The sequence below is a fragment of the Bos mutus genome, chromosome 5 (assembly GCF_027580195.1).
Source record: "Bos mutus isolate GX-2022 chromosome 5, NWIPB_WYAK_1.1, whole genome shotgun sequence".
NCBI classification, from domain to species: Eukaryota; Metazoa; Chordata; class Mammalia; order Artiodactyla; family Bovidae; genus Bos; species Bos mutus.
The window spans coordinates 31996820-32009962 of record NC_091621.1 but is presented as its reverse complement, the minus strand read 5'-3'; the positions used below and the strand labels follow the sequence as shown (position 1 = coordinate 32009962).

At 33.3% G+C, this 13143-nt stretch overlaps 1 protein-coding gene across 1 annotated transcript in view; it reads right to left on the bottom strand.

Annotated features, from left to right (window-relative positions):
* Window positions 1-13143, bottom strand: part of LOC138987871 (mucin-19-like) — a 72794-nt gene that overhangs the window by 17406 nt on the left and 42245 nt on the right. Inside the window, 13 exon segments of the mRNA XM_070370108.1 lie at window positions 2711-2752; window positions 4277-4308; window positions 4956-5097; window positions 5966-6091; window positions 7103-7259; window positions 7331-7570; window positions 8410-8604; window positions 8691-8795; window positions 9693-9831; window positions 10129-10280; window positions 10532-10632; window positions 10730-10782; window positions 12813-13059. Coding sequence (XP_070226209.1) covers window positions 2711-2752; window positions 4277-4308; window positions 4956-5097; window positions 5966-6091; window positions 7103-7259; window positions 7331-7570; window positions 8410-8604; window positions 8691-8795; window positions 9693-9831; window positions 10129-10280; window positions 10532-10632; window positions 10730-10782; window positions 12813-13059 — 1731 coding nt within the window.

The window sequence follows — 13143 nt, the reverse complement described above, 5'->3', positions numbered from 1 at the left end:
ATGGATGTGAAAGTTGGATTATAAAGAAGGTTGAGCACCAAAGAACTGATGCTTTCAAATTGTGGTGCTGGACAAGACTCTTGAGAGTCCCATGGACTAAAGGGAGATCAAACCAGTCAATCCTAAAGAAAATTAACCCTGACTATTCATTGGAAGGACTGTTGCTGAAGCTGAAGCTCCAATACTTTGCCCACCTTATACAAAAAACCAACTCATTGGAAAAGACCCTGATGCTGGGAAAGATTAAAGGCAAAAACAATGGGGGCAACAGAGGATGAGATGGTTAGATATCATTGTAGACTCAATGGACATGAATTTGAGCAAACTCCAGGAGATAGTGGAGAACAGAAGAGCCTGTCCTGCTGCAGTCCATGGGGTCAAAAGGAGTTGACACCACTTATTGACTTAACAACAACGTATATGAGTATGTGTGCTAAGTTGTTTCACTTGTCCGACTCTTTACGACCCTGTGGATAAGAGCCTGCCAGGCTCTTCTGTCCGTGGATTCTCCAGGCAAGAATACTGGAATGTGTTGCCATGCTCCTCCAGGGTACGTGAATATATAATTCATCAAATCAATAGTTAAGAATACTTTAAATGGTTTCCAGATTCAAAAGTTTTGGTAGTTGAATGAATAATTATATTTTAACTGAAAGAGACCTATATAACTGAACTAAATTGCTTATCTTCGAATGAGAATCAGGCTGAGAATTAGGAGTTCAGACTGTTGTTTATGGCTGAGATACTATGTAACTAGAAAATTATTCTACAATGTATTTAAACAACTCAGGGTGAAATCATTAGTAAGCCATCAGAAATAGATTTACAAAGGTAGAATAAAGAAAAAGACTTCTGTAATGGGTCACTCTCTAAATTTACACTGAAAGAGCCACAGCTACTAATGATATTCAACATAAGAGAAAGTTTGATATAAATTAAACATGTCAGTTGGCCGCTTTTATGATATTCCACACTATGATGGTGATACTTTGACATGTTTGCCCTTAGAATATAAGGAACACAGTATTAAGTACCAAATAATTGACAACACCAATATTACAAAGTGCTCCAAATTAGTTCTAATTCTATATCATGATACAAAATTATAAACCAAAAGTAATCTTGATTTTACACAATACCCTGTTTTCTAGAGAAGAGATACTAGCTCTAATAAATGAAATGTATAAACTATAAGCTTCATCAGCATAAATAACATCTAATCATTGGTCTAATGACTAGGCTAGAAATTCTGTGACAAGAGAAAAAACATAATTTAAAAATTAGGGATAGGGAAAAAGAAGAAACATCCATTCATTCTACAAATACTTGTTGAATACTTGTAGCTTGGGACTAAATGCAATTAAGAATACAAGGATGCAAACCCTTATCTGTGACTTTAAGGATGTTACCTAGATAAAATGTGATCATTTTGCAAAATATGCAAATACCAAGTCATTACGTTGAACACCTGAAACTAATATAATGTTTTTTGCCAATTATACCTGAATAAAAATGTCACATTTTAAAATATATGTGTGTATACCGAGACAGACAAAGTAATAAATAACTAGAGAAAGTAATAAATAACAGGAGAAAGGAAAACAGTGTTCAGTTAGGTGAAGAAAAAGATCCTAAGTATAGGAGAATGGCTCTCTTGATTCTCATATATTAAAAAAACAATTATAATATACATAAAAACCTTTTTTGTCATTTCATAAGTTTTCTGATTCACCTACCTGTTATTTCACTGCTTGATGTAATCCCTGGAATGGAAGCTACTGAATTGGAGAAAATAATGGGAAAAAATGTTTTATATGGAAGGAAAATTATGTTTCTGATAACATCTATGGTCATATATAAAATGGATCAACTTGAAATTAATGTTTCAGAGATATCTGATTAAATAGTTAAATAGATATCAAAACATAAAGTTAAAGTTTAAACTTTATAGACCACAAGTAAGAAGTCAAGACTCTTTATCAGTTTGTACAACATTTTTTTCTAAAATCTTAAAAACAAAACAAAAACAGGAAAAAAAATCCCCCCCAAAAAATGTAATTGCAAAGGTATAAATAATACTGCAAAAGGAAGTTTTGGATTTTAAGTCCCTCTTAAGTTGTGGTTGATGATTATTGCTTACCTGTGCCTGAGCTATTGGTGGCCAGTGTAATTGCTATACAAAGGAGGAGACAAATATTTGGAAATGTATGTTCAGATGGTTTTGAAAGACAAGATTATAAAGTATTTATTTAGACACAATTAGATATCTCTAGAATGCAAATAAACGATGAAATGCAACAGTTAAGTTCATTTACCAGATGCTTACACATTTTAATATACTCCTGTACTTCTTTGACCACTGCTTTGATTACAAGTGATTCAATTAAAGCTGAAATTCTTTGGTGTCAGTTGAAAAGAAAATATAATTTATTTTCAAGGAATTTAGCATAGAATTTTCTTCTGTAGCCATTTTTTTCCAAATTAGTAACATGCAGAATGTTCTTTTTAGGACACATGGTCTCTAAATAGAGAAGAGGTTCTTCAATATCACAATTGGATGTAGACCTTACTATTTGGCATTTAAGAAATAAATAAATAGAAAATAACAACTTTGGGGGAAAGGACCAAAATGCCTGAGTTGCAAACTCATTCATAGCTTATTTAGATGCTAAAAAACAAATTAGCTTTTTTTTTTTTTTTTTTTTTTTACCTGCTTTGGTGCTTAGTATGGAGGTAGCTGTTGTAGTAGAAACTGTTTGGGGAAGACAATATTTATGAAAATATATTACTTAAATAATTTTGCTGGCAAATTTATTTCAAGAAACCAGTTGCCATAAACTCAATAAACATTTCTGAAATTGTATGTGGAGGTTAATTGACAAAACAATCTTTCATTTAGATCAGTATTAATAACTCTTCTTACTGTATGTCCAACAAAAATGATTAATTATTTTCTGTTATTACCATTTAACCAAAATCTCACAGGAACTTTAATAAGTCTATTTATGGGCCAAGATGAACTCTGCACTTAGCTTTAGGAAACTAACCTATGATAACTAAAATAAATATCACTTCACTGATGATCACATACTAAATACATTATCAAGACCTAAGGCTTCCAATTTATAATATCTCTTAATTGACATTACCTCCAAATATTAATCAATGAGAAATAGTATGTAAGTGTACTGCAGTAACTCTAAGTACACTTACCAACCAGTGCATTTAAAGTTCCAAACCCAAAGTTAAACTGCATTTTGCCCAGTACTGTCCTGAATGGATATAACTAAAATAGCCTTATACCTTGCAAGAAATACACAAGTTAAGAAAAATAAATTAATTTTTTTTTCTGTGTTCTCACCTCCCAGAATAATCATGATTTCAAAATATTTACTTCACAGGAGATCACATTCACTTTTTTATTCCATTTGTTCAAATTATCATCTAAAAATGTCAAGCTTTGGATGATGTCCAACTAATAATAAGCATATAATACCTATTTTATATTCTAATCACATTACTAACTTAACTCACAGGAGTATAATGAAATTATATTTTGACATATTTTCTAGTAACAATTTTAATTTGAGATTTTATATCAGTATATTTATTAGCATATCTTTTACTGGCACAGATTCATGTGAAACTGTAAATGATTATCATAAAAAGAAAGCAGAAATACACATTTAAACCATAATGATGATTTTACCTGTATATGTTGAATTTGTTGGAGCAGTTTCTGAAATAATCACAAATTACTATTATTGACAGAAATGAAAAGTTGTGAAAAAAATTCTAAAACTCAAGTTGCCTATGAATTACTTGTTTCTTTTTTATTTCACTTCTTGCAATTTCGAATACACAAAAAGAATCATTTATTCTTTTGAAGTTTATTGAAATTTCTTTTTAAGATATATGTTGCATATGAATAATCCTTCAAGTAGTTAATTCTATCTATGTAACTATCATCTTCCATTCCATCCCTTTATTAAACTATTTTAACTGATGTCTCACTTTTTAGTTCCCAGAGCCTACAGACAGGCAGGAGTAGAGCAAGAGAACTGCCCCCATCTACCAATGCTTTGAAGTGCCTTGGCAGCATTGGTTTTGAACTGACCCAACATAAACAAACACACTGAAATGGAATTGTGTCAATCCACTGAGGAACAGTCTAAAGCATTAAGTACATACTCCTCTGCTGTTGATGGTCTAAAAAGACTCCAAACTCTTTATCTCATCTTTCCTAAATCAATTAGAGTAAAATATAGTGACTCACCACTGCACTCCAATTCTCCTGCGATGCAATAGCTGAAAGTTAAATTATAAACAAAAAAAGAAACAATCAAAAAGAGAAAGAACTTGAAATTTTTAACTCCTAATTATATACATCTCCTAAATTTAAAGCAAAAAATTGTCTAACAGTGAAGATGAAAACAGAACCAAATAAGAAAAAAATAAATAATTGTTTCCCCAAGAGCATGCTATGGATTCAAATTTGTTTTGTTTTTGTTTTTTGTTTTTCCCTGTACTGTTTCCTAATCTTTTCACTGAGGAATTCTTGCGACCTAAAAGAATGTTTGGAATCAAGCTGTAAAGTTAGTTCTTACATTTTCAGTTTCAAACACAATGTTTTTTGATGGACATGCTGTTCTAGTACAGACGTCCTCTTGAAAGCCTATAAACATGATCTTACATTTATAGAATGAGAACTTTCCTTTTACCCAAAGCAACACAGTGACATTTTCTCTGCTGTCTTTTCAACTGATTTAACAAATCATTAGTCAATATGTGGATTTAATGAAAACACAAAATAACCAAAATAAGTAACATAAAACTGAACCTAAAGCTGACCTCATTTAGAAATAACAGAGTTAAAAATATATTCATTGATTCTTTTTCTTGTTTTTTATATAAAAATGTAAGAAACAGAACTATTGGACAGTTAGAGAACATACCATGTTCTCCCACAGTTATCTTGGATCACTCCACCAGCTGGTACGATATCATTATAGAAGCAGCTGCACTCAGCCAAACTGACGCACTTCATGGTGTTCTCATCCAGGTAGGGAGCACTGTCCGGGCATTTGGCGTAACAGCCTGTGTGTAAAAATGGCCCTCAGTTCATCTCTATTTGCTGAAACTCCTCAAACTGCATTATATATTTGTACACTTACTTCAATGATTCCAAGAATCGAAGTAGATAACAGCATACTTTTAGTGAAAAACATAAAAATTGAACAGGATTCAGATTCTTTGGCAATGAAATATCAACCTGAGAACTTAGAAATTTCAGCTGACTTAATTTTTCTAAAATATTTCCTAAATATTTTAAGTGATTTACTACTTTAATGACAGCCACGGTGTTGAACCTAACACAAGACTTGGATAGGTATGTGTCTTGAAACGTGAATGCCAATTCTATACTTTCGTGAATACCAATTCTAAATACTATTTCATCGGATAGATGAAAATAACCGAAATCATAATAAAATGGGCTGAAAATATCCCAAAGCCTGGGATTTAACATAGATATGACTGTCAGAGAGTTTTTGTATCATCTTGTTTTCTTGCCACTTCTTTATTTTTATCTAAGATATGTAATGCTAAGAGTAAAGTACTTTTTAACTGTGGGTATAGTTAACTGGCCTCCATTCAAGTGAGACTATATTATATGTTGCATTCTGCAATGATAGTCTCAACAAATACCTTGTCTAATGAAACGTATAAAGATTGCTAGTAGGATGAGAGCACTATGTTCTCTCTCTCTCTCCTGTTAAATAGATAATTTATGTCTAGAGAAAATATTTCTAATGCAGAAATATTAATGTCATAATAAAGATAAATAGCTATTCATTAAATTACAAAATGTAAGACACTGAACTGCCAGAAACTAACAACATTTCCCAGTTTTAAGATATCAGTATAATTTGCATCTTTTCGCCGATATTATTAAAATATGTCTTACCTTCTAAAAGTGCAGAAAATTTCTGGCCAATTACTCGATCTTTGCATGTTTTGGCAGTCACTGTGCCACAAGGTTCATAATGCCAGCTGAATTCCCCAGGTGCATTATAATAGTCACAGTAGACAGCTATGGTTGAATTATATCAAATTACTTGCATTCATTATATGACAATTTTCAACTTTAATATTCCCAAGCATTTTTATGAGAGATTTTGAATGATACTAACAATAAACAGACCTAAAGTATATCATTCTGTCTTATTAAGTCCTTTGGCTGTATCCAAATTGCCGTATAAGCCAAAACAATTTTAAAAAAAGGAAGGGAAACTTATAGAATAAAAATAGCATTTAAAAAAAAGTCTCACAATAAGGTTGATTTTAGGAAGAAGAGTAAACATTAACTTTTCCAATTTTTGAGCTATTTTAGATCATACTCTACATTCATGGTTTTAATGTCTAGCCCTAAGTGAGGAAAATAAATCTCTAGGAAAATTGGTCTTTTAAATGTAAATAACAGTTCCCAAACGAGGTAACTATAATATAATATAATATTTAATATTTCAATATATAAAGCTGTACATAATAGGCCAAATAAAATGCAGATTTAATTTCAACATTTCTCATTTGTCACATTTTCTCTTACAATACCTTCCTTTGGAAGAAAAAGAGTTGACTAATTTCTACTAAAGTTACCACATTTCACACATATCAAAATTCTGTTTATATTCATATTACAGTTTATCTTGACTAGAGCTCTATAAACATTTTCATGATGATGTGTGAGGACTTCAAACAAAAGTGATATGTGAGGTAAATATTTAAGAATATGTAACTATACTAAGATAGGTAGGCAGTTCATTGCTCATCTATGAATAAGAAATATTTTCCATCAATATTCAATCTTCCTCTGTGAACAGAACTTTTGAAACTAAAATTGAATTTGATGCACCATGTTAAGTTCTATATTTTCTTAAATAGGTATTTTTTTCCATCACTAACAAACATATTAACATGTTTTTAAGCCTGTTTATGTATGCCCAAGAATATGTATTTTCTAGAAAATATGAGAAGATTGATTGTCTCAACAAAACGATTCTAATTATGGTTTAAAGAACAGCAACATATGAACTTCACTTACGACAGAGATCTGGTTTTCTCCATGTGACACAGACTCCAACTGCACTGCATGCCTCTGCATACATTGCCACAGCCGTGCAGAATCCCAGGTACTTCCCCTCCATGTCACAGGCACAAGCTTCTTCAATACACGCATCATAGTACTCATTGGGGTCCACCTAAGGAGAGCACAATACATGAGTCTCTGAGGGCAAAGCTTGTGCCTGTCATTGCTCTCAGGGCCCCCTACCTTGTTGTGACACTCTCTGAAGGTGCTGTCCCGAATGATCTCACACTTCCGCACGGCCCAGGCTTTACAGTATGGATTTGAGTCACATGGGAAGGTTTGAGCAACTGTGTCTGAACATTCTTGACTTGTTTTCCAACTATTTCCAAATTCCAGTGTTCCAGCAGCTACTGATGAGTATCTTGTGGTGAAATCATCCTTCAGATCACCATTGTTATTTCCACAGAGACCGCACACCTGACCCTGCATAGATCAGAAAGAGTACTGAAAAAGTGCGTTATGCTAGAGATACATAGACAGATAGATTTAGATAGATATATGATAGAGATATTAAGATTGTATACAAGTTTATTTTAAATTCCAAATTTTGGAAGAAAACCAGAATCTGTAGATAAGCTTCTCCTCCCGTTTAATATAAGATGTCCTATATTGCAAAATGATCTAGTACTGATCAAGATAGATGCCTTAAGAATTAAAAAATAATTACATTCACTAGCTTCAAATCTGACAGGACTATACTCTTAGGTTCTTAGAATATTTGCTCTGAAAACTGCATTAATTCTATCTATACACCAAGCAACCAAATATGGCTAAAATAGAATTCATCAGGTTTATTGCATTTATTTTCCATCAAATTCTATCATCTTTGATCACATTTAATATTACATGTGAGATTGAACAAACATGTAGCATTGCTCTATAATAAATATTGCCATTCTCCCACTTTCTACCTTTGAACATGTCCTCTAATTCTCAGTAGCAAAACTGATTTCACTTCTACCATGCTATTTGCAGACTTCCCCAGTGGTTCAGTGGTAAAGAATCCACCTGCAATGCAGGAGAGTCACAGGAATCACAGGTTCAATCCCTGGGTCAGAAAGATCCCCTGGAGGAGGGCATAGCAACCCACTGCAGTATTCTTGCCTGGAGAATCCCATGGACAGAGGAGCCTGGTAGGCAACAGTTCATGGGGTCTACTTCATGACTGAAGTAGACTGTCTCTCTGTTTGCTATTTGCTCTGTTACGGTATGTTGATATATATATATATATATATATACACATATGAAAGTGATATACATACATTCCAGCGTGGATCCAGTATAACAGAAATTCTTGTATTTTTGTCCCAAATTATGGTTATTCCATTTAAAAATTTCAGAATCAAGTACAGGCCAACGGTATGAACAGAGTATGAATTTCCATTGAGTTCACATTCCTTACTTTCTGTAGTTTTGACTGCTGTGACTTTACCATCATGCAAGACAATATTTTGATCCTGTAAATTAAAATACAGACTTACTTACAGTAACATCAATCTTATTTGGCAGTTCATAATCCTAGGGAAAAAAAATAGTACTGTACCTGAAAAGCAACTATAATTTTTCTTGAGCATGTAAGTCCATCCTCACAGCACGGGACGCTTTCAGTTAAAATACGGAATGTGCCATTTTCACGACCACAATAATCCTTTAAAAATTAAATTTTAATAATAATTTATATCAGGAACATGGAACTCAATTACAATATTTGTATCAGACAAATATTTCTTAGACAGTGACACCTTATACTTAATAAATTACCATATGTTACATTATGGAATTTCCAAAAGACAGTGGTTATCTGTTACAAGTCTGTAGTCTTGCCTGAGTCTAAACTAACTTCTTTGATTCAGTTCTTTTCCCATTACTTCCATACAAGCTTAGAATTATACCATAGATGTGTATATATATATATATATATATATATTGATATACAAACTTGATATTCACTCAATACTCATGCAAAACAATCCGTATTATGGAGCAAGCATGGACTCCAGAATCTGACAGATCTAGGTTTGCATATGGCATTTTCTTCATGTTGCTTAACCTCTGTAAATGTCAACTTCTTCATCTCCTTCATGCGGATAATAATATAAGCGTTTTATATTATAAATGATTAAATGTATAGATTCACTTGGAAAAGAAGCACTCATAAAATGGTAACTGTCATTGTTGCTGATAGTACTGTTGCTAAAATAATGACATCCAACATTTATTGAGCACTTATTATGTGCTCCAATATTTTCTCTAATTTGGTTTCAAGTAGGGGCTATTTCCATCATACAGTTAAGGAAACTGAGACACAGAGAAATTAAGGTATGTACCCAAAGTAAATCACACATCTGAGAAATGGCAGAGGCAGGAGTGAAATTTAGGCCTACTGGCTCCAGAACCATCATTACATTATACTATATTTTACTGCCTTCAGGAAACATATATGTGGCATTTTTTTTTAATTCACATTTTGAGAATAAAATTCCCCAGAGTTCGTCTAATAATTATGAAGTAAAGAAAAATTGTTTAAAAACACACTTGTAATTACCTCGATAAATGAATACTGGCAGAGACCATCAAAGCTGTAACTTTTTCCATCAAAAGTTCTAACATGACCTTCCCCGTAGATATGACAGGTGGTTTGACATTCATTTTGTGTACAGTTCCAAGATCCTTTTATGCAAGTACTAGAAGAAAACAATGATACAGTGTGATAATTGTATCATGCCAAGATTATGACTGAACTCATATTGCTTTTGTAAAGAACTACAAAGCATACCAGTTTAACTTTTGCAGTTGTCCATTATATGATGTTCAACTTTTAATGCTGTATAAAATTTGTTTTTAAAATAGTTTTTCTAATTACATCTGACCATTATTTTTCCAAATATCCCAAAATATGACTCCTTTCCCATAAAAATAAGAGCAGATTGTATACTTTCTAATATCCAAAACAAATAAAACAGTAATTCTTTATTATGTACCATTTGTTGCAGCCAACTGAGGTGACACTTCCTTGGTCATACTCTCGTCCACCAAAAGAGCAAGGGCAGTCATCAGGAAAGACACAGCTCCCTTTAGAATTTCGAACCATTCCTTCAGGACAGTAGCACCCACGTTTGCAAGGCAAGTTCTCCTATAGGAGTAAATATAAAATACACACCATGAGGCACTAGTCTAAATTCATTGCATTATCAGTTGTATTAATACTTAATGCACAAATAAACCAAGTATACAGTTAGAATTAGCGTTTGACAAGTCAAAATGACACACAAAAATAATATGACCTTCTAATTATTTTTCTTTGATGTTTTAATTTCCATCTTCACTGAAACAAAATTTCTTTTAAAGTTTTCAAAAATCTAAACTCTAAACCATGTTACTTACATCAAAACTAGGTATGTTCCGAGTGCTACATGTACTATCAACTCTCCTCTGTGCCTTAGGATTCCTACAGTCAACATATTCAGCCCCTCCAGAACAATTCTCTGTGAGACAAAGGAAGTTGTTAGTCAAGGGCCTCTTGATCTGCTTATTTTAACCAAAGTAGATATCTTAACCTTGCATCGTGATTTCAAAACTTACGTAGTGTCAAATCAATGGGAGTCTGGCAAAGAAGAATCCCATCTCTACAGACACTGGAAATAAAAGAAAATTATAAATTAAAATAAAGTTTCAATGACAGCTTAATACACTGTTATAGCAACTTTCATCCCTCATTCACAAACCCCCTGCTTTATCACGAATAATAAGATCAATGAGATACAGTCCCCCAAAAGATACATGTGCATGTGCTCAATCATGTCTGATTCTTTGCAAACCACCAGGCTCCTCTGTCCATGTGATTTCTCCAGGCAAGAATACTGGAGTGGGTTGCCATTTCCTCCTCCAGGGGATCTTCCCGACCCAGGGATCAAACCAGTGTCTCCTGTGGCTCCAGCATTGGCAGGTGGATTCTTTACCCCTGAGCCACCTTGGAAGCCAAAAAAGATGCATAAAATGTAACAAATTATAAGATATAACTTGTATCTGTTATAGGAATGTACAAATAAGGTTATTATGGACATGCAGAAAACTAAATGAAAAAGATGGCTGGATTTTGATGGATAAGTAAGTTTCAACAGATGTTGCTGATAAGATGCAAAGCTGTGACAAAGGAAAGAACAAGGCACGTTCTGATGACTTGTTTGGATAGAAGGTAGGATACATAGGGAGAAGTGGTAGAAGTAAGTTATAACCAGATTTCAGATAGTCTTAAATGACGTGCAAGTTTGTTTCTATTCTTTAGGCAACTGTCACCATAAAATCAGTTTTTGAGCAGCTAAGTGGCACAATCAGAATAGTGCCTTAGATATGACATTCCAGTGACAGTACCAGAAACATGCAGAGAGAGAACAAAGAATGGTCAGTTAGTTCACACAGTAGTATAAATAAGAGGTTTTAGAGATTTAAAACAGGATAATGCTAACACCATCCATAATTTGGAGGTGGTAGCCTAAGTTTTATTAAAAAGGTAATCTGCCGATTCTCCAGCATTTACTGGGAAAGTATTGTTAACCAAATCCCAACCAAATGTTTTGTGTACTTTGTTGATTAAAAGGAGTTGTTACACGTTCTCCTTTAAAATGACCAAATTATTATTATTCATTGCTAAATGATATCTTTTTAAAATTAATTAATTTATTTTAGTTGGAGGCTAATTGCAATCTTGTGGTGGTTTTGCCACACATCGACATGGAACTAAAGAAAAGAGAGAAGGTGCATCCAAAGATTTTTGGAATGACTGCTTCACTTTTGCAGTTATGTTTTTAAGAATTGCTATTTCTGTACATGAAATTAGAAATATAGATAAATTACTTTGCCCAAACTGCAGGAATCACAACCTCCTTATCCATCACAAAAAGTTATAGTTTTTCAATACCTCCCACCACCCTGGAACAAAGTTTTAATTCTGGAATATGGCCTGGCTACTTTCTTCTTTTCCAGCACAATCTTGTGTAACAACAACCAACATGTACAATACTATTTCCAGCATTTCCTACATTACTGCATTCTGTTTCCTTGACTGGAAGTCACTCTTCACACTCCAATTTTGTCAGGAAAAAGATTCATCCCTTAGGAAAACTGAAATGCTGGTCTCTTCTGAGAAGTTGTGTGTGTTTTTTTTTTTTTTTTTCTATTTTAAATCTCCTGAGGTAGCAACTGGCCCTTTCTGGTACCATATGATAGTATATAAACCTCTTTGCAATAGTCTGCATGATGCTTACTCTGAGTCCAAGACAATGACCACTCATCTTTGCAACTCCAGTGCTTAGCACAAAGCCTGGCACATGGTAGGCATTTACTGAATAACTGTTTGTTGAACGATAAATGCTGAGAGACAACTAGGAAGCATTGCCTGAATATGAAATTGCTTTGCATTCTCTGTACGTAGCAGCTCCTAGAATATTTTGCTACTGTCATTTAAAACCAAACATGAGTGGGATATATCAGCAATGGCCATTACAGTGAAATGTACACTCCAGGTAATATTAAACTTTAATGAGAAATACAAAATTTAAAATGTGGCAGGTCTAAAGAAGATTTCATCCTAGCAAAAGACCATTTCTTTGAAAAGCAAAGTCTCTCGATTTTAAAGTCATAACAAGTATATATGTAATTTCCATACCATTTATTGTCATCAATATGGATGAGTTTGCCTGGTTGCATGACCTCATCATTTATGTAGCAGTCACACTGAGATTTTGAAACACAATTTCCTTCATTATTCTTGTACATTCCATCAGGGCAAGTGCATCCATCAACTGAAATGCCTTCCATATCACAGCTCTTATCTCTCTCTGACAATGATCGGCAAGAACTATTGCAGGTTTTTACGTTGTACTTGAAAACTAGGCCACTAGGACAAGATTGATCTGTTGGTATAGGGAAAATATGGTCAGTATGTAAATATCCAGAGTAACTAATAATCTTAATTCAACTTGATGTATAGTATTATA